The following is a 23,250-nucleotide window of genomic DNA, read 5'->3' on the forward strand; positions in this document are numbered from 1 at the left end:
TCATTACTGCTGATCACAACACCCTAGTCAATTTAATATAATGCTTTTTTTGTCTATTGATACCCAAGTACAGGAGAAATTATCTGATCTAATTGTAAATTTGCTTTTACTGATCTGTTTTATTTTATTTATTATTGTCTATTGTATGTATTGTATCTGTGCAATTTATTGTATGTTTCTCTAATGTGAATTGTGACTTGGCTATATGTAACTTATATGTTCAACTGGCCCAATAAAAACTTGAAACTTGAAACTATTATAATGTTGTTTGCTAAGTGTGTACCTCCATGAGATGCGGACCGACAACGGACCAGGCGCGCATGATGTGAATGAGCGGTCGGCCGCTGTGGATGGTCTTGAGCATGACATGCGCGACCCGAGTGAGCAGCAGTGCAGACCCCGTCTGCGTCGAGTCGAGGGGCGGCAACCAAGCCTTGGCAATCGCCAGCCGGGCCGGAGTCCACCACTTAGCACCACCGCCCCCGGCGCCACCCCCTCCACCACCGCCCCCGCCGGCCTCGTAGCGCGAGAACAGCTGGCTCTGAGACGCGCTGCACAGTGTCTGGATGAAGTTCGTCAGTGCCTGCAGGTTCAGTTTCAACGCTGCTTCTTCGAAAAGCCTACAACAGCAAAATTCGCACAGCAATCAGCGTTTCGAATAGAAAATGTTACAGAATATGATGTAAAATTGTATGTAAATAATACAATAATTCATTTACTTTGGTTAACTTTCCTTTAGTTTAGGCAAGTATAATTTACTTTAATCATAGAGAAAAGATATCATAAGAAGATATCCAATGGTATAGGTCGTCTATGTTCTAAATTTCTAACCGATGTTTTGTTAACCAAAGCCGATTACTGTCGACGGAAGTAGAGATAGAGATAGGGGTGACTCAATGTAACATAATACCATAGAGAAAGGATAGCATAAGAAGATATCACATGGTCGTTGATGTTCCAAATTTCAAGCCGAATTTTTGTTAACTCAAGCCGATTACTGTCGACTACTGTCTATTATTACTGGTTTGCTGGGTGACAGTGTAAGAACGGCACAGTATGAGAAACTACCATCATCACATAGCATCACGAAAAAGAACTAATTTGACAATCGGCTTGAGCTAACAGTGACTTAGGAATATAAAGGCCTTATACTATGAGATATCTTCGAATATATATTATTATTCCACATCATAATTACCAGTTAGGAGTTTATCAGAGATTGGCAATGGTGTAACAACCGAAACCGGTCTTTCTAACTTTCAATGTAATCTGTGGTTTTTGACAATTTCTTAGTATTTTTATTTAATATTGAATATATTATTTGTAGTTAAATAAATCATGAAACAAGTATTAGGCCATACAGTAGGCTGCATCTATCATTGGAATATAATAATAGCTAAGGTTTCATTTAAACGATGATTATAATAAAAAAATATTCAAAAGTTCTAAAATATTGAATGCGAGAATAGAACAAGTATGTAGTTACTTTCTCACTCAACTATAGATGAATGCATTGTTTAATTTCAACTCTACAATTTGTTATGTGTGTTCCATTTCATCATCTGTTTCATTGATTATTTATTGACTATTTAAACTGACTAAAATCTATAAAAAATAATCTCAATTAATCTGAATTATCTAAGCCTATCAAGAAATTATTCAATGAATAAAACTTCATTGTTTTAATTGTATTAAATGTTATTGTATTATAATGTGTATTGTAATTGCCTTTGATGGATAAACTTTGATTTGAATCTTATTTTTCAATTTAGATCAAATCTTAGAATAAGAGAGAGTGTTTTCTTAGGTGAAGAACAATAATTCTTCATTGTAAAAAATTTCTTCTACAGCAAATAAAATTAGAAACTTTTTACCAATGTACTTTTTACTAAAAATGTAATTCTTCTGTGTGATTTTCTGTTAACAAAGATTGATCCGACGGAAAAATGCAATCGCTTCAATAGATTTTATAATTAAATGAATTGACTTTGGAAAATGGCAGAGTTCATACGTGTTTCAAAAAGTTGTCTTAGTCTATCGATGTAGTCAATGTGTGAACACTCCCATAAGGACCAATGTGTTTTTGGCAGTTTCTGTTCAGTCCGAAAGTAGTTGGTATTACCTATGATTTAGTAAAATCACTTCACTTATATGGGCTACTTTTGTTCAAATTAATAAAAACAATATAAAAACTTGTAGTACCATTTATAAAAAACTTTTAAATATTTTAACGACTAGTTTCGACCATAGGTCATTTTCAAGTTAAGGTACTACAAGTTTTTATATTGTTTTTACTATGATTTAGTTTATTTGACAGTTTCTGTTCTGCCCGATAGAGTTACCTGTCAATAAGCTGAGACAGCGCACAGATGACTCGCGCCGCGTACTCCTGATTGAGAATGCCGTGGCTCACCACATCAGCCTTGCTCTCGGCAACAATGTCCGCTATATTTCCCACGTCCATCACGTTGCCACTTGGAGACGCCAGGAATCCATACACGTCCACACTACATCCAACAATACATAGACACACAGTTATTTATTTTTATTTGAAGTATAGCAGATATACAACACATAAATCAAATCTAATTTATTTCCTCAAAAATAGAAATTCACCCGAATAACTGCAAAATGCAAAATTTTACCGGGGGTGCCCACAGAGAGAGGTTTGGACTCAGTCCATGAGCTTTGGAGGGAGGGTGGGGGTTTTGCGCACCACTGCATATATATATACATTGTAAATTTACAATTTCTTTGAGATCTTGTGTAGAGAAACACAGTAATTGAAACCAATGAGTTATCGGTCATCTCACAATTAGATGAGAAGATAAAGTGGAATAAATTGGAATGGTTGATGTTTTAATAATTCTACGCAAGATTAAACCTCAACATTTAAAATTATTTTTGATTCCTAGATTTTATTTTTTCTCACTTCACATCATAACCTCAATCCTCCTCTCTCAAATGATTAGTAATAATAAACTGAACTAGAATTCAAATTAAAATCCAATACCAAAATCCAAATACTCGGAAGGCTTCAGCAACTGAAAATATTGACAATAAAATAGATAGCTAAACGCTACTAATACTGTCTGATGATATTTGGATGGGAAGAAATAAACCCAGCATTTCCTGAAAGCAGATCGGGTGAATTAACCACTCATTCACCATACATTGAACTTTTGTAAGTTATAGTAGTAACAAAACTGACTTTACCTGCCGGTAAAGATGGAATGAATCAGATAAAAATTGTATTTTAATGCTATTCAAATCATGGAAAGTCATTCAAGTAGAATATAGGTTTTGTACTGCGAAAGATTTAGAAGATATATGCTGGCTTAAAAGGGTTTCAAAAAACTAAATGAGATAATGATAATGAATTTAATTCAAAAACTTTTCTCATTCCAAAACGTAACTGTTCTCATTTCTCAGCTATTTTCCAATAGCTATACTAGAGTCTCGGTCAACCGAGGTTCCGTGTTAACCGAGCCTCGGATCGGCCAAGGTCAAGGTCAGTTTGGCAGCTAAGAAGCGAAGCAGTTCGATTACACAAAGAACTGTCAAAGATTTTTTCAAACCTTTGTAACTTTTTAATACTTTAAAGTATGTACTACTATTATCTAGTTGTGTGGTTTTGAATATAGTTCATGTTGGTGTACATCACATGGTACGTATTTTTATTTGATTTCCTTAACCCCTTATTTAGATTAGGCCCTCCGTGTTAACCGAGTATTTGACTATCCGAGGTTGTAGCGGTCCTGATTAACTCGGTTAATCGGTACTCTAGTGTATCTAATATTTGTTTCGTTAGTTTAATAATAATTGTTATATAGCCTTACAGTGAAACATATGAGTCGATTTTGCTAGAGAATTAGTTCTCATAATGTTGTTTTCTATGAAAATGGCAGTTTATATAATCTGTAAGTGATCAGATTGTAGGTTTATTTAATTAGTTTGCTTGATACAGTTTGCAGATACAACGGTCTCTGGTATTTTGTAAGGGAAATGTGTGGTTCTTTATATGAAAATATCGAGTTCAAACGTCGTGAAAATCTGGTGAAAAATACCTTTTCGCCCCACTTGGATGTAATGAGCTGGTTTACGTGCGTCATATGGAGGCCGAAAGTGATTGTTTTCTGACCAGGCCGGTAAAATTTTTACGGCCCTAGGGCTGTAAAATAACCTTGAAGTCAGCTGATTCTGATTTGATGTGAACGTGTTTACAAAATAGTTTATGAAACGGAATCAGTTTATGCTTCTAGAATTGAATAAAGTTTTTGCAATAAGATACTATCATTTTATTTGGATGAATAAAATACAGATAAGATATATATTATAAACTATTCAAATAATTCTATTTTCAGAGTAGGATAGAACTTCTAACCTAAACTTCCGTTGACATTCAGATTGGCCAAATTTCAAGTGTGCTAAAACAGCTGATCAAAAACTTTTCATTCTTTGTGTTTATCATTCAATAATCAAAATATTTATAATAATATCATCTTATTGTCATTTGGAAGAATAAAAAGTATAAACTCAACCTCTTACATAATTGAACATAATCTTTTAGGTTATTTAGACAAATCAGAATAAAAAATAAAAATACTTGGACAATTTCTTGATATTCAGATTACGTCAGATTTGCTAGAGCTATGACCTTCCACTTTTGCTTTCGGAAGTGCTTATAATAGACATTATTCTCATATATATATTGTTTATTTTCCTGTGTGGCGAAAAATAACGTTCTCACCATGGGCAAAAATGTTTTTCCGGCTCTCAATCTTTTCTAGTCCTCGGCCTACGGCCTCGGACTTGAAAACCGATTTCGAGCCAGAAAAGTCCCATTTTCGGCCCTAGGTGCGAAATATACTATTTCCTACAGATACCCTGAAAAGTGACCATTTGTGCACTGATTGCAGGCTGCAAAGAATCACTTTTCCGCACTAGTGTGCAAAGTGAGTACTTTGCGTACTCCAGATTTGCAGCATGACAACGCAAAATAGTTAGTAGGTTATATGGAGCACCAGTGCAGCAAAATCAAAATTAAGTTGGTAACAGTGACTGCTGTGGCTGCTATAGTGAGCAGAGGTGCAACGAAGCACAACGCGCTAATTATTAAGTAGATATTATAACCAAGGACAACGACAGCACAGTGCCACCACAGCACACACCACACAGCTGCCCCCCGCCATTCAAACACTACTACATTATTCAGGCAATTTTACCCATAATTACCCACTTTTCATATTCAATGGTAACTGTAGGAAAAATTTAATGTGAAATACGTGCGCAAAGTTCGTTTGCTGCACTCAAGAAACCATTCCGCCCTCGCCTACGGCTCGGGCGTAAACGTTTCTTTCGATGCAGCAAACTGTCACTTTGCGCACTAGTTGCACAAATAACTATTTTGAAGTATTATTACTCAGTCTAATTTTGAATTTTGATGAAGTTCAACGAGAGAAAAAAGGAAATGATGTCAATAGATGAGGAGCGTGAATCAAAAATATGATTTAAATAGGTTTGACTAGAATAGGATGAAAATAGAAAATGTAAAAGGAGAAGAATAGAGAGAAGTAGGATATAAATAAATAGAAAATGTACTCACCAAACGTCATCATCTTCTTCTTGGGCGAAGCTGAGATTTAGCCTTTCAGCGGTGGACAATTTTTCAGTGGCTGCAGTATTTGCACTGGAAGTTTTAGCGTTGGATTTTGGCGCCAAATTCACACCTTGCTGATTGCGACCGAAAAAGTTATGCTCCAACTGACTAACGTGCAAGCAGCATCTGAAAATTAACGGTTATTCAAAAATATTAATATTTTATCAAAAACGTTGTATTTCGATCTTGCAAAAGACAAATATATGAACTTATGGAAAAAGTCAGTAACAGAGTTGAACACAACCCACTGGAGTAATTGTTGGAATTGAGATAGTCACTATTAAAATCATAGACTCTATCTCTAGGATGTCAGGATTGCAAAAGGTGGAGGATAAAAATAGCTGTTTAATAAAATTTCAAGAAGCATTCCAATAAAATTCCTTTCGTATTGAATTTTTCAACTCCATTTAGTATTGTGCATTCAAATAATTCTATTTTCAACTAGAAAATAGATTTTTCTTATATTATTGAAGGATATAATTATTTCATTTTATATTACTATATTTGTGTTCCTAGGTAACTTGATAGTTTTTTTTATGAATCAATTGGTAACCTGGGGTTTTATTTTCTTAAAACAGTACAACTTCGGCATTGATAAAATTTTCAGTATAGAGACAATAATAATAAAATTGAGTGATCTGGCTAGATCAGGTCTGGTGTCCGATTTCAGGTGACATCACCTAACAACTGTTTTTAGGCAAAGTACTGTTTTTAATATAGAGCATAATTGTTTATAATCATATCAAATTTAATTTCATTCTAAAAATCTATCCTTCTATCTTCCTGGTGTTTGAAGTTTTCATCATCAGTCATCAAAGTGGTTGAAAAACGCAAGTGCATAAATTTCTTTGGCTTTTAAACTAATCATCGAAGAATTGATAATGAGAATGACCAGGATAGATTTTGACTATCTAAAATACTGAAAATTCAAATTTCGTCTATTTTTGAATTCCTATTGAGTTGAATGGATTGTGAATAATTATGGCCCACGAATAATATTATAGCATGACACACCCTACAGAGTAGTGATTACTATTGAACTTTCAAGCTGCCCTATCAAAATACTTAATCGATAAATTCAATTTTTTTACAAACGTAAGGTATGCGCACACCGATGCGTACAAATTCGTTGTGGAATTTTCAAGAATTCAGACTGCGGTTTCCAAACGAAGTTTTCGTTGCGAATTATTGGGACACGCACACTGGGAAGCGAAATAATCGCAATGTGGAGCGCGGAAATATTCGATTTCACTTATGTTGTTTAAGGCAGACGAAACTAGTGTAGTTCCAGAACTCGCCACAAAATTCGCAACACGAAAAAGCGCTGCAAATGCTGCATGTAGCAAAAGCTGCGAATTATTCGCAAGGGAATATTTTGCAACGCATTGGTTTGCGCCAGCACATACTGACACCGCAATGGTATTAAATTTCCGCACGGCAAGTTCTGCGAATTGAATTCGCACCGCAACAAAACTTTCACGTTGGTGTACGCCTGGTATTAGGCACAATACCAAAATTGACAATGGCCGAACAAGGTTATAAAACAAAACAAAATAAGATCGCTAATCGTAAGTTTACTGCAAAACATATTTATCCAAACAAGGTTATGGAATTAACGAGACTAAATAGGATATATAATTGACATATAGGTATAGACCTACACTATAGAATCTATACTGATGTTATATACTGCCAGAAATCTTATATTTAATTAATTTTCACCTGAAGACATGCGTCCAGCAGTCGGGAGCATGGCTGCCCAGCTCGACGCCTCTGGAGAGCAGCACATCCATGCTGAGAGCATGCGAGGCGTGCAACTTCTTCTGCCTGGAGAGGGGGAGGGGTAGGCTGAGCGAGCCCAGTGCCGAGCCGCCATCACTCTCCGGGCACGACGCTGACGCCAGCAGGGCGAATATACCACCGCAACGGTTCTGCATACCTATCACAATAAATACATTGTATGAGATCTCATTTGATACAGTACCTATATCTGAAAAACTTTCCAATGTTCATAATATTCCTATTAAATTCAATTTATGATTTTCATTATCATTATTGTTATTCCATCTTTGATAACGTGTAACAAAATAGATGGATTATATGATATCTCATTTGAGCCCATAACACAAAACGTATTATGCTACATTGAGTTACCTCTGTGTCGGCAACCTGAACCACATTTTAGTAATGGATAATATCTGAAAATATAGCACCATGGATATCCCATGGTATAAGAAGTTTATGTTCCTAATCTCACTGTTAACTCAAATCGATGTCTTAAACCCCGCACACACACATAGATTTTTGTTCGTACGGTATTTTGCCATCCTTATAAATTATATTAGATTAAACAGATGATTTCAAACAAATGATGTTTGCCAAGTTCCGTTTAATCTGATAGAATTCATAAGGACGGCAAAAAATCGTACAAACAAAAATCGATGTGTGTGTGCGGGGCTTTCGTAGTAGTTTTTCGTCAAGCTATGTGACGCTGGTAGCCTTTTATACTGTGCCGTTCTCATACTCTCACCCGGCTGAAACAGTAATAATAGACAGTAGTCGACAGTAATCGGGTTGAGTTAACAAAAAATCGGCTTGAAATTTTGAACATCAACGACCATGGGATATCTTATTATGCTATCTTTTCTCTATGGTATTATGTTACATTGAGTTACCTCTATCTCGACCTCTCCATCTCTATCTCTACCTCCTCACTAAGCGTTCACCATAAGCCACATCTAAGGGCCGGTTACTGAGCTGTACTCACCTAAAACATTGCATAGCGTGGCAGCGCGCTGCAGTGCCTCAAGGCTGTTGACGAGTGCCTCGCGTCGCAACGACTCCTTGAGTGCCTCACTGCTCAGCAGAGGCAGGCCGGCTGCGTTCGAGCGCTTGCCGCTCAGAGACATCGGCGCTGACAGAACTCCCAGCATCGAGTCCCAGCAGCATGTCAGCACCCGACGCGACAACTTCACACCTACAACAACCACCCACAAATCATTCAAAACCAAATATTACTAATACAATAAACAAGATATCAAGTTTTTGACTTGATACTATATACAGTTAATTGTTTGAATTAATTTCCTACATTAACATTCTAGATTCAAATTTTTTGTGATTATTTTAGGATCAAAATGTGTATGTTAAAAACTGCTGAAGAATCGTAATCTCTTTCGGGCTAATATGCAATCAAAATTCGGGAATGGAATAGTAAGGGCTACAAGCCTGTTTTCCATTTCCAAACATTTTATGGTTGAGTTGTTTTGTCATGGTTGTTAAATAAATAAATACGAGGTTCATTTTTTCAACCTCCGATTGCCCATAGATAGAAGGCGAATGTATATGGAAGAATAATTTTTTCACTAAACGTTACTACACTTATGATTATTCTTAAACATAATAATTTATGCTAGCCATTTATAATTTATGCACCATTCCGGCTAGCTCTTCATTTGAAAGTTGAAAAATGAAGCCTAACTATCAAGTTCTATATGAAAAGGCATTAAGATTCCTAATTTAGATGATGTAAGATATATAATAAGACTTCATGTAATACCTCAGTTGATAACCAGACTGATAGCTTCATCTGCCATATCATTGATGGATGAAAATTTGACTGTCCTAGCATTAGGCTCAATTTACTCGTAAACGGTGCGTCTGATGGGAAAATATAACTGAACAAAATGTGTTTAGAATTGTGTTCTACATCTGGTTCAGTCATCAAAAGGGGTCATTATTCATTTTTTTCTGTTTACAACCAACTCGAAAAAATTTGTCCTAAAAATAGACGGCGAATATTTCCCTAACCGTGCGTTTGACGGGGAAATGTTACTGAACCAAAGGTGCTAAGAATTCAATTCTACTTCATAACCAGTAATAAAAATTGCTTGATCCCTCCTCCCTATGCCGCGGGGGTGTAAGTTGTGCCAACTGGTGCTCTGTAGGTGACAAGTATTCGGCGTGCAAGGTGTCATGTAGACGTGAGCCATCCCCGTCTACTTGTCTCCTTTCTGAGGAGGTGACAACTAGTCGAGGGGACACCCTGACGCGAGAGTGCGAGGTGTCAAGTTGTCGTTTACGGTCTTGATTAGTTGACACCTTTGGTCCAGTAGGTGTCAAGTAGTCGGGGGGACAACTTGACTGCAATGGAATATTTTTACGAGGGTACAGGTAGTCGCCTATGGCCAAAATGACCAGGTGTCAAGTAGTCGGGGTGACAACCAGACCAGTTGAACTATGGCATTGTTTTGGAGCTCCTCGTTAGTTTGTAGGCTCTGCCCTCGAAGTCTTGTCTTGAGTTTGGGGAAAATTTTCAAGTTACTGGTGACCAAGTCAGGTGTGTTCGGTGGGTGATCGGAATTATTGGTATTATCCCATTTAATTTGCTGGAGAAGCCGTTTGATTGCACTAGCACTGTGAGTCATGGATCACAACGATTCTGGAATTAATTTCATGATGTATTCAATTCTCCGACACTATTCACGCACAATATCATCATTCATAACGTTTCCTGCGTAAACTTGAATAGTTATACGTTAGTTTTATGCTGAAAGTTGCTTTTTGCTTCCAGAAACGGATAACGCTAAGCAACTAGCATTTGGCTGGAGACTCAAGCAAGGCGGCCGTGTTTCGGGGCTTATTACTCGACAACAATTGACGATCTGGCCGCACTTTTTTATGGAAATAACAATGTGATCGGAGATTGGAAAAATGATCCTCGTACATTCAACTGTTTCCAAACGCTTCCTTGCATTCTTGAAGCAATTGCCAAGTACCCTTTTCCATCTGTATACCTCATGATGTTTATAAATTAATATATAATAACTATACTCTGTGTAAACCTTAAGGCACGAACAAGCGCATTTCACTTTTCATAAGCTGATGCTATCCTTATTAAATATGTATCTTACTGTTTCTGTACAAATACAAATTAGGCTGAATTCGGTATTTCATTATTTTCAATTCAATTCAAATTTTTATACTATTGAATCTTAAGGTTCATGTGAGCATAGTTTCAGTAATTGTGTACTTATATTTTTTATATTATGTATACTGTGTATAAATAATGTACATTGTATGCTGTACTATTATGTTGGAACCAAATAAATTCAATTCAATTCAAAAAAAAAATGAAATTTTTAAAATTTTTGAAGAAGTTAGATGATACTAGGCAAGCAAGAGTGAATACATAGTAGCTAACCTGATTCAACTTCCTGTGACATTTCACTTCTGGATGTGGCCCTCTCAAGACGTTGAAAGTCAGTTAGCAGTTGGCCACCTTGTTGGAAACTGCCCAATCCATCGAAATCTGAAATAATAGATTTTAGACGTTCAATCTAATAAGGGACAAAACTGCTTTTCAGGTTTATAACTGACAGGAATAGTTTGAAATACTGAAGTATCATATTGAAAACAGAACTTTCTCAGGTCCATTGCAGTTTTTTCGACTGAAGTGAACCATAGTTGGATTTTATATAAGTGAAAATTATATTTATATTATTTTTATGATGATTATATTAGTAATTTCGTTTTTGAATTGATCTTATGAATACAATGCACCAATAATCATTTGACAGAAACAGGAAGTCATCTAGTACACAAAATAAAAATGTCAGTGAATTCAAAATTAGTTTTTTCAAACTAGAATTTTCCTTAAAGCAATGCAACAATTAAAAATAATAGAAATGAAGAATTGGGTAGTGAATAACAGAATAAATATTTAACTACAAACATTATAAAATCTTATATATATGAAGCTGAAGTAAGGAATAATTGAGGAGAATTATATACTCGAAATAAATTTCATGCAGGACCATGCAGCCTTTGTATCGAGTTTGATCTACAACACAGAACTTTCTCACACATAAACAAAATAAAAACCGAACCTCGTGATTTGGTTCTCATGGAAGAACAAAAAAGACTGGATAATGAAGCACTAAGCAAATATTTTATGAACCGGAGGAAGCTTTCAGAATTTCAACTGGAAGAAGAAGCTTCATGATATACATGTCCAGTAGAAGTTATAGCAGGAGTAGGGGGCTAAAATGTTAAAAAAATATAAGAGAAAGGAATATTATAATCTAAAAAGACAAAATGAAAACAATGTTTGATGAGATTGGAGAAATCAGTATAATTATATAATTTCTAATGCCACACTTTTCTATCAATATACACTCTTATCAATGCATTAATTATAATTTTTGTACAGGTTGGTTGTGAATAATAAATGATCTCCTATCTAATTGAACATGCAGGTGGGAACAGTATTGATGCAATAGAGGAAAAACATGTTGGTGCTTGGTGGAGAAACCAAAGGTGTTGCTTCAGTAGCCAGAAGGAAAATGTGCGACAGAAAATTGTGCAGCGCCTAGAAATGATAAAAAACTGAAAAGTAAAACGGAGTTTTGTGACAAAACAGAATTTAAAAAACAATGGAAAACATGACAAGCCAAGCAAGAAGGAAGACAGGCAGGGTAGTTCGATGAGCACAATGATTAGAAGTTAGTGTGGACCTGTTAGGAGGTTAATGAGTGCCAGGTTATCTGTGGAGGCTGGGCTGTACCCGCTCTGCTGCAGAAAGCTGCAAACCAACACCTGCTGGTACAACTCAGACAACCAAGTGGCCGACAAATACACCAGAACACCACTCCCGTGAACCTCTTCAACAAACTGTTCCTATAAATGATACAACATACATTCATTTATCAGTACCCCAGTCCATGCGATAAAATGTAGCACTTCCTTTCGAAGAGAAATATCAAATTTGAGATGAAATTTGAATGCAATACGTTTGAATCTATTACACTTCTTGTGGAATGACGTGATATACCAACGGGGCCTGTTTCAAATAGGATACAAAGTCCTATAAAAGAGCTGAAAGGCTCTAGGCTCTAAAGGCAAAAAACATACAATATAATTATCACATAGCTATCCGTACTATCCATGTCTAGTGTAAAGCATGCTGCACACAGGTACATTAGTAGCGTCCACACAAGCTACTACGGGAAAGCGGAATTGACAATGTCATGTACATTTTAGTTCTGGACATTTCCAATTCCGCGTTCCCGCAGCAGCTAGTGGACGTTATTAATGTCCCTGTATGCAGAAAGCTTTACATTGGACATGTATAGTAGAAATAGGGAAATTTGGTTTTATGAATGTGGGAGCCTTTATCATGTATTATAGATCTCCTAAATTTTATTGATAATCGCCAGAAAGTTTTCAAAGTTTGAAAATTTTCAGAAGTCAGAAGATATGTCATCTTATGATCTTTCTACAGTATGTATAGGAGGAAGTATTTACCGTTAGTAGCCCTCTATTTATTAAATAAAACAAAATATGTTAATTCAATCACTCGGTTATGAGATTTTCAATATCATGCTGTATATTGTAAGAGTGTACATTGTACAAACCTCATTCAACGGAACATTTTTCATTTCATGCTGGTAATAGCCATGTTGAATAAGCTTCAAATTTAGCAACAACGCTGAATATGTTGCAAGATAGATTCCATCTGCGTTGATAATTGTAGGAGAGGCGTTTCCTTCCATGTGTTTGTTGTCTGAATAGAGACCTGAAATACAAAAAAGAATATTCGAATAAAAATAATACCAGACAGGATTCATGAAGAATCAATCACTCATTGTAGATGCATATCATCCATTCAAGGTTTGACATAAACAATTAGTCAAGCATTATTATTGTCAATAGATAGATGAATAAATTAATCCTGCATAATTAAACTAAAGTGCGAGATAAATTACTTTTAACACGGCTCTTTCTCGAAGACGGAGAGGTCCGATGCTCTATCCTCCACTAATAGCTCCCACTACCTAGCAGCATTCTCCTTCTTTTGTGTCGGTGTGAGAGAGCTTTGCAACGCGTCGCACCAACACTCCCCTCCAGCTATTGCTGGCAATGTTCCAAGTAGTGTACTGGTCAGCAGGTATATGGGTTTGTGTATGTCACAGAGATGTTTTCATCACAAGAACATGAAGCAAAATGACACGGCGCATCCAATTGTGCGCAGGATGTCCGTTTTTGTCTACGCTACCAACTGTGGAGGGAGAAATGGGTTTCTCCTCTTCATGTTAAAAGTAATATATCACAGACTTTAGTTACAATTGAAAGATATAAACTATTTGAACATAGTAATATGACATAGTACTAATAAAACATAGTTAAATTAACCCTGCAAAAATTAATCTTGAAGATTTTCAAGAGTTCTCTATGAAATAGAATTATGAAAAGATAGGTTTAAACAGCCATTCGAATTAAAGGAAAGAATTGAAATTAGATGAGATATGAAAAACATGATAAAAATTCGGTGTAGTTGATATTAAAGTCAAATTCATTGTTGAAAAAAACAATAGATAGACAATAAACAATAGACAATAAACAAAACAAAAAACAATAGATAGATAGATAAGACCAGCAATCATCTCTAGCAAGTTCATTGTAATGAGTAATAAGTGAGTTTACCTTGGCAGTACTTGGAAGAAAACTCTTGTATAGCTTCATCAACCTGAATAGAACTCCTCAAAGACAGAAGCGTTGGAAGAAGATTGTTTAGAGCAACTACAAACTCACGAGCATTCTGTCTCTCTGCATCGAAACTGTCAGCTGCAGTCTGTTGAACAGCAAACAAAACAAAACATATCAATTTAAAAAATTAAATTAAATAAAAAATTTCCATTAATTTCATTGGTTAAGACTTACAAGCTTACAACACATGCATACTGACGAATGCTGTATAATCAGTCAAGGATATTAAGATGCAAGTTGATTAGATTATTTATCCAAAGCATGCATACTGACGAATGCTGTATAATCAGTCAAGGATATTAAGATGCAAGTTGATTAGATTATTTATCCAAAGCATGAAAATGATAGTCATATTAGTTTTGAGCTTTAAGCCTGTTGTTCCTTTCCCAATCATTCATAATGGGTTGGGAATGATATTGTATCTATCATTGTTAAACTACAATAATATTGGACAACATAACTTACCCGAGTGGTGGTATTATCATCAAAATTTAGAGTTTTAGGTAGTTTTTCCAAGCGCAAAGCTTCCCTCTCTTCTTTCTTTCTTTCTGCTTCAGCCACCAATTCCTCCATCTGTTAGCAAAATTACAGAGTTAGTCATCAAGTATTGTTACAATCGCAATGACGTGATTGACTTTACATGAATAAATAGCTTAAATGAGTTAAAAAAATTATTTTTTTTAGCAGGGAAAGCGATTTTTGGCCTTATGATTCTTTTTATATGATTTTGATGAATACTTTTGGAGAAGCAATTGTAAAGTGAGCAAAAATGTAAACGCATATTCATCATTTACCATATTTATCATGTTCAACGAATCGGTAACGGAGGATACATACATTTTTATTAGGGTAGCATCAGAGCCTCAGAATGAATTTAAAAAGACCGATAGAAATGTAGTATGGATAGTAAATAGTAGTATAGTCTAAAACTTAAATAATTGTCGCCGCATTTACATTATTCTAATGAATAGAACATTATTTAACAGATTATTATTAGACATGGTAGGCTACAAGCCTTTCCATTAGCATTGTATAACATTGAACACAGTATAACACGATCCATAATAATATAGCCTACGCTAGATGATAACAGGGTACGGATGGGTCGCGTAAATGTAACGCTCGCCATAAAATAAACAAGCATATAGGTTCTCTGCTCTCAACAGTCCCGGATGTTCTGAATTATTATAAACAAGTAAGAAGTAGGTTCCACCATATCTTGTTCATACTGCAGAATCCTGTTCATTTGAGAGATATTTCAGTTCACTATTATTTCAACTGCAATATAGTAAAATTGTAATGTAAGCCTCCTGTAGTACAATAAATTAGATAAACAACAAGTTTTCACGTATTTTAATGCTCAATCTAACATTCACACACTACTCCTGTAAAAACAATACCTCTTTTTGTATGTTTCAGACTAGTTTTGTCCTTATGGCAGAGTTTGTGAAGCACAATAATTGTAATTGATTGATTTCAATTGATTGTAATTAATTTATTGTATTTGATTTAATTGATTGTAATTGATTTTAATGTTTAACATTTTTCTATTACAGTCCATAATAATTCCAAAAGCACCGGCCCCACACCGCAATAAGTATGAGATGTTCTTTCTAGCGACCATGTTTCTTTTCAATTGTCTCATTCTCTGTGAATGTAAGCTAGAGGAAAGTGATTGATGTGCTTACATCAGAGTCATCGAGCCTGAACTCGTCTTCAGGTCCCTCAGTCTGTCCGGACGAGTGTGCACTGCTGAGCACTCCGCTGCTGCTGCTTCGGCTGCTGTTGCCCCCCTCTCCGTCACTCGCCTCCCCCGCACCCGCACCTACCCCCACCCCTGCCCATTCACGCTCCATCCGCTCTCTGTACAGCCGCGGCAGACGTGCCATACTCTCATACGTCACTGGTCCTGCACACCATCAAATACATCTATTCAATTCCAGGGATACTTTACGAGTACAGCGTTTTATAATGATGTCATATGAATAATGAGTGTTGGAACCTATCGAAAAATTAAAAGTACCGGTAATGGTAATTGGTAGGTATATAATTTTTAGACTGGAAACTTCAAATAATCGAAAATGGTGTAATAATCGAAACTTCAAATAATCAAAAATGGCGTAATAATCGAATGCAACCAATCTACTCTATATAAACTACTCAGTGTTTAGAGTAGAAACTTCAAATAATCCAAAATGCCAGTTATATTTACAAATCTGGAAAAAAGGAGTTTTGGACTAGGCCTCTTGGTTTAACAGCCACTTGTTTTCTGTTAAAAAATGGATAGATAATCACATTAAAAGAGCATTCGGTTTTTTCAATGATAAACTTTTCAAATCCATGTAGCAGAACTATCACCAGTATTTACAATAATATTTGCAGATACAGTTTCCCGACTATCCCAACTTATAAATTATTAGTTGTTTCTCATCATCTTTTACTTTTTTGACTGAAATCAAGTATTAACAAGTCCAGCTCCTGTAATTTGAATAAAAAAATTGTAAGAGTAGAATACTTCTTGATAATTAGTTGATTTAGCGAATTAGAGGTGAGGTGCTAGGATTTATATCAGAGGCGAGGCGTCCGGTCATCTCTGGATTCCCCGATGAATGAACAGAAATTGATATGTAATGTGTATATTATTAAATAGAAAATATTTAAAATAAATACAAAAAAAGGTGAAGAAACCAAAAGAGAAACGTATGTTTGCGAGCGCGCCAAGTTTGAATATAGTAGACTACTGCATCATCAGTTCCATCCGTTCAATGTGATTCTCAAAAATATGCGATTCCAGTAATGCTATTTAGCATTGGATACCACCACTCTTCTGCATCATCACTCTCAATCTCCCCGTAAACGATGGTGAAGTAAACGGTCAAAGACATCGCTATTTTCTGCGATCCCACTGTTCCGCGCTAGTGTTGCAAACCGTACGATAATTATTTTGTTTGCAATTTGTTATTGATAATATTATTTTTATTATTATTTCTTCTACTCGTATGTTTGGTTTTGAAGCACCTAAATTTAAAAATCTACTTTGTGAAAATAATTAAGAACTGAAAATTTAGTGAAGTGAATAGCTACAAAACCTATTTCGGACTATGTGTAACCTTAACTAAATTTGGGAGAGGAATAGCACAAAATTACCTTATTTTTCCTCTCCCTGTCATTTTTGATGTACTTGTTTTATGAATCAATAAAGAATAAAGAGTTTCATTTCAATTTTTTCAATTGATTTCAATTATTTAGGGCCAGTTTCCAAGCTTGAGATTCAGCCAAGTTCTAGACTTTTCAACTCTAGGATTTTTAATAGTGAACTTATATTTTACTAGATTTCATTTTGATCAATAAATAATCGTCTAAAATTAAAGATTATTATCTTTTAAATAGGGAAGGGGTGTGCAGCTTTCATTCAATCTTTCAACTGAATTGTTCCTGGAGATGACTGAGCCAAAAAGTCACGCCTCGCCACTGATTTATATATACTATAGACAACTGTATAACCCAATTTTTCAGGTATTGTCCAAGGTTTAAAGTCATACTTCACAAAAAACGGAGTAGCCTACTGATAATAGAGCTTTGACTTTCTCCAAACTCGAAGTGTTGAATAGTTTTTATTAATTTATTGGATGCATTTTCATGGATGAAAATAATAAAGATTAGTGAATATTGAACAAAACTTAGTGAGATTAGTAAGACTCTGAAAAAACCTAGGGATGGAAATTATAGCAGCTGGCGTTACAAAAATCGTCAAATTTATTTTTATATAATTTCAAATATAAACAGAACGTTTATGATACTGTAGACATGATAAAGTATTTACCTCTGTAGTCACAGTTCTTGAGCGAGGGGTAGATGGCGTTGATCTTCTCGCAGTAGCGTTCGGCAATGAACTTGCCTGATGCCAGCTCCTGCAGGGTGCTGAGCATGGCCACGATGCACGACACACTCGCATTCACTATGGCCGGGTCACTGCAGCGCGCGCACTCCTCTATCGAGTCCATCACACTGAAACAACACACTGATTATTACAACTTCAATCAACAACTTTAGATGTTTTGTCGTTTAGAATTTTAACATTAGTATAATTTGTAGATTTAAGTGAAATTTTAAATATTTTTTGTGATTGTGAAGGAAGATTTCTTGTTTGGATTTATAATAGATTTTAAAATTAATTAATCTGATAAATTCAAAATTATTGTAGTACATACATTTTTTGAACTCAAAATAGTGTGTAAATTAAGTTATAATTTACATAACCTCTAGAGTGTGTATTCCAAATTAAGGTTTAAAGCAGTTTTGGGCGAATGCCTGTTGTATTTGCCTGCATTGTATTTATTGTCTATGAATAAATGAATGAATGAAATGAAACTTAATAACGTAATTAATATAGAATAAAACATTTTGTTTTATCCCGGCCCGGGCAAGATATTTTTCTCAAGCTACTCCCGTATTTCGGATAGACACGTTAAGCCGTCGTCTCCTGCTGTCTAAGAACAGTCGTTAGGTGATGTCAGAGGCTCTGAAATTGATCAGGTGAGACCTGAAAACTCTAACACCAGACCTGTGCCGGCCAGGTCACTCGATAATATTAATATCAGTTTTGTTTGTCTTCTGCCTGAATAAGAGAGTTGCATCGTATCGTCACCAATGGAAAGAGCATGTGAAACGAATGTCAGCTGAAAGACTTCCATTGAGAATTTTCAAGAATCAACCGGTAGGCAAAAGAGACATAGGCAGGCGACGAAAAAGGTGGCGATGATTATTACTTATAAAATTAAATCAGTAAATTATAGAAGTGCTTATGATGATAATGATGTTATTGGATTAGATTATATTAATGCTATTAATTTATACATGTATTATTTTAATTACAAGCTGAATGTGAGTCGGAACAGGTAATAGCCTAATCCCTGTTTGAAAGAAGAAGAAGAATTTTGCTTTGTTAAGAAATATAGTATATGGTAGTTAGTATAGAATATCTCATTTCATTTGATTAGAAAATGTAGCGTTATCAAATAGATTGACAACAGATAACAAAATGTTATCATTCAATAAGTATCAGCAAATATGAATTCGTCAGTATTGAAATGTTATCGACAAAACCATGACTAGCTTGGATTTTTCTAGAATATGACAATTAATTGTTTCATGCAAAATAATAAATTGGATATGGGTACGCTAATACGCTGAACGCTGCTACAAAGTGGCTATTTTCAACACTTACAGCCTAGTGAGAGCCATATCACTCTGCTGACAGGCTTTTTCGTCTTCCACAAGAAGAGGACCCGCAAAATCCACCATTCGACTGGGACTTCTCAGCAACTGTAATTTCAAATACAACGGATTCATTGTTTATGCTTTTGGAGAACTTATCAACTAATTAACAAGCCTTCATGAATATATTTCAAATATTTATTCTAAACTACAAATTTCATAATACTCATATAATTTATTCAATGATCATATTTTATATCAAATTAATTATATAATTTTTTCAATTTAAATTAGCAAATTCCACAATATCGCCCTCTACTCACCCTTTGATTACCCTTCAATCCAATCCATTGGATTCTTCTTGTCCTTTCAAGGCTCTCCTTGTGGAAATATTTTTTTACAATTTGATTACTACATTTTTTATATTTCAAAAACAAGGTTTACCCAAAATCTGTTACGTGAAATTGTCATCCTTTTTAAATATCTACACATATTCTCATTTTTGCTATACTAAACTAATTGAAGTGGATTAAGAATACCACGATACAGGTATGAATTGAAGTGTGATATTAAAATGACTATCTTTTATGTATTGTTTAAAGGCGATATAGAGATATATTTATCTACTAATTCAAATTTGTTAGAAAAAAGGAATGAATTTCTCAGAACAAATATTCATGTTATAAGATAAAAGGTTGTTTGATACCTCTCTCAGAGCTTTTAAAGCTTCAAGCCGGTGTTGTGGTGGAGGATAGAGAAGCATTCTATGATACACCGACTCCAATACAGGCCGTAGAGATCCAACACAGCCCACTAGTCTCACCAGTTCTATGCCGATACTGCAAAACAAATAGTCATATGATTCAACAACATAAAAACAATCAACACTAGAAAAATATACTAATTGACAATAATTGAAATAAAAGATCAAATTTCAAAATACCTTCTCTATTTTCTCTTTTGTAAACATTGATTTGAGCAGATTTTTGTATCTCAACAGTAGATAAGATACAATTGTTTCTAATTACTCTTCTTCCATTTAATGAACATATTGAGTAAGCATTCATAATCGGTTAATGTACAGTTTTATATCGAATGTGGTTTGGTTTGAGTTGAACCTCTTGCAAATCCTTGCATCTCCCATCAGAGTTCAATGGCTCAAGTTGTACAATAATGTAATTGGATGACACTTTCAAGAGTGAATATTAAAAAAGTTTGAAGCTTCTTTAAAATCTACCGTGATTCTAATAATTTGTTAATTAATTTCAAATGGTGTTAATAAATATATTTATAAATTCCTCACTATTCTTGATTACTGTTGATCACGCTTACATTTTTATTTCTATTCGATAATTTTTATAGTATGGTAATCTTGTTTTTGTACTGACTTGATCTGATTCTGAAGAATTGTTAGTTTAATTTGGAATACAGTGAGGTTCACGTTATAATGGCAGTATTTGATTAACATTGGTGTTGCTATCCTTGTCTATGATTCAACAACGCAGAGAAACGGCAACGCTGCTCTTTTATCTTTCTGTAGTGCCATTATAACGTATCACTGTAGCATTCAGATTTTCTTTTGTGTGTAGCAAACAAATGCTGAAAATACTCTAACTCACCTATAAACAGTTTTGGCCTGATAACTGTCGAAACTCGGTGCGACGGCCAGACCTCCCGATCCGCGACCCACCTCACCACCCTCCCCGCCACGTCCCTCCCGTGACACGATCTTCTTGTCGACGCGCGGCGAGCCGAGGAAGGCGATCAGCGCCGGGCACAGCTTCTGCCAGAGGAACGTGGTGAAGTAGCGGTTGGCGTGGATGCTCTGTGGCAGACTCGACACCAGTGTGTGCAGGCACTCCAGCAGGAACACCACGCTGTGGCCGCTCCTGTCCCCGCTAAAACACCAACAAAACATAACAGAAACTGTCAGCCACTATTCAAAATAATTGAGGGGTCACAAGGAAGGAAAATGAGATCAATATCAGCGTTAATTCTTGGTTGTAATGAATATCATCTGAGTACACAATAAAACTACAACAGAATACAAGACATTTTGGAGCCAAGTGCTCTCGTCGAAAAATTGAGTAGAACCATAGAGAAGAGATAGCGTAAGTATCAGTTGTATCAGTTGCCTCAGTTGTCTCTGGTAAAACTAACCAAAAATGACCAATTAAGATCAATGAAAGACAATGGGCCATATGAATAAAGTTGAGCATTTGCTTATACTTCTAAAATATTGAGCATATGCTTAATTTTCTATGAATAAACGTGAGCAAAACCTTTTCCTCCTGCTCATCAAGAAAAATAGTTTGAGCATTTGCTCAAAAGTAAAGCTTATGCTCAAAATTGTATATACTGGAGCATTTGCTCAACTTTCGAAGCAAATGCTTCAAAAAGGTGAGTCTAGTCTAGAGCAGCTTTTCACCTTTTGCTCATAGTAAAATGCCTCAACTAATCCGTGTGAGGAAGAGGAAGCTATACCAGATACGATCACAACCAATAGCTGGGAACTATAAAACTCTTTTTGGATTCCATGCTATATATCACCATTATTCCTACAAAAGATTAAATACAAAAGATACCTACCGGATGGAGTTCCAATGGGGGCAGAGCCCTAGTTGTCATGTTACTTCTATTGTTCCTGCCATCACAGAATAGAAAATAGACATTTAAGAAGATGAGAGTGTAGACGATTATAAAAAGGTTAATGAGATTATAAGATTATGCTGAAGATTATTATAGAGATAAAATTTTTACGCTATTATTTCAAAATTTGAAATTTAATTAACCTAAAACTCAATTCATGGAATAGAGAACAGAGCAGACGACCAAACACAAGCGGTGTTAACACTTGCATATTTAGCGCTTACGTGAGTAGGCCTAGCACATTCTAACCTTTCACTATAAAAACAAAGTAAGACGAATCAGCTGATGAATAATCTTTAAAATACGTGATCATTTGCTCCAGAGTTCAGAAGCATAAGGTAAGAGTTCATAATAGGGTACTGCTGAGCAATATTCAACTATAGATCAACCTACCTTTGAGTCTCATCCATTTTGCTGCATATGAACTGCAGAATGGGGATAACTTCATTGAAGCAATCAATTCCTCCACTCCCCACTTCTCTCAGTTTACTTGATTGTTCAACTTCTTGAGATTCCTCATCTGTGAAAACAATACAAAGTATATTCAAATTTTCAGACGGTTGAGTAGAAAGAATTCTACAAATTATAGTAAATCAACAGCAATTTATAAATCAACAGTCCATCAAGTGATTATGATAATTTACAAGAAAATATATTCGAAGCTTATAAATAATGTTATAAAAGATGGATAAATTATTGAGGAGTCCGGTCTGCCGTCTCAGAAGATTGTAAATTACTTGTCGATAAATTGAGAAAAAACTTTAATAATAGAAAATATATGGAATAGCATGCTATGCATAACGAGCTCCTTCCTTCATTCATAACTCATTCCTTGTAATCTCCTCTAGTACAAGAGTTTGTTCAAGGATGGATCTACGGCTGAAGAATTTTATTCAACCATCAATATTATCAGGGATTATTTGATTCATTAGTCACTACATGAAATATGCAAACGATATCATGCCTACTTTGTTTTAAACCATCTAATAGATTTAAATCCTCATCTTGGTCAGGAAGCTGTTCAGATTTTATCATTTTGAGTTGTGACAATATCTTCACTTAACCATATTAACGGGTGTGACTGCTGGAGACTTATTTATCTGCGTCTCTGGGGAGGAAGCAGAAACAGTTAGGGCGAAATAGATGGCTTATAAAATCTTCATCGCAAAATTCTACAT

At 35.3% G+C, this 23,250-nt stretch overlaps 1 protein-coding gene across 1 annotated transcript in view; it reads right to left on the reverse strand.

The window, feature by feature from the left end:
* Positions 1-23,250, reverse strand: part of LOC111064562 (brefeldin A-inhibited guanine nucleotide-exchange protein 3) — a 51,957-nt gene that overhangs the window by 25,558 nt on the left and 3,149 nt on the right. The window contains exons 5-20 of the mRNA XM_039419896.1: positions 22,466-22,592; positions 21,043-21,321; positions 20,130-20,262; positions 19,434-19,531; positions 18,030-18,214; positions 15,895-16,115; positions 14,672-14,779; positions 14,144-14,291; positions 13,075-13,235; positions 12,175-12,337; positions 10,863-10,970; positions 8,427-8,636; positions 7,382-7,598; positions 5,606-5,785; positions 2,343-2,507; positions 284-620 (exon numbers count right to left, since the gene is read on the reverse strand). Of these exons, the coding sequence (XP_039275830.1) occupies positions 284-620; positions 2,343-2,507; positions 5,606-5,785; positions 7,382-7,598; positions 8,427-8,636; positions 10,863-10,970; positions 12,175-12,337; positions 13,075-13,235; positions 14,144-14,291; positions 14,672-14,779; positions 15,895-16,115; positions 18,030-18,214; positions 19,434-19,531; positions 20,130-20,262; positions 21,043-21,321; positions 22,466-22,592 (2,840 nt within the window). The remainder of the gene's footprint in view (positions 1-283; positions 621-2,342; positions 2,508-5,605; positions 5,786-7,381; positions 7,599-8,426; positions 8,637-10,862; positions 10,971-12,174; positions 12,338-13,074; positions 13,236-14,143; positions 14,292-14,671; positions 14,780-15,894; positions 16,116-18,029; positions 18,215-19,433; positions 19,532-20,129; positions 20,263-21,042; positions 21,322-22,465; positions 22,593-23,250) is intronic.

The sequence above is a fragment of the Nilaparvata lugens genome, chromosome 1 (genome assembly GCF_014356525.2).
Source record: "Nilaparvata lugens isolate BPH chromosome 1, ASM1435652v1, whole genome shotgun sequence".
Taxonomy (NCBI): domain Eukaryota; kingdom Metazoa; phylum Arthropoda; class Insecta; order Hemiptera; family Delphacidae; genus Nilaparvata; species Nilaparvata lugens.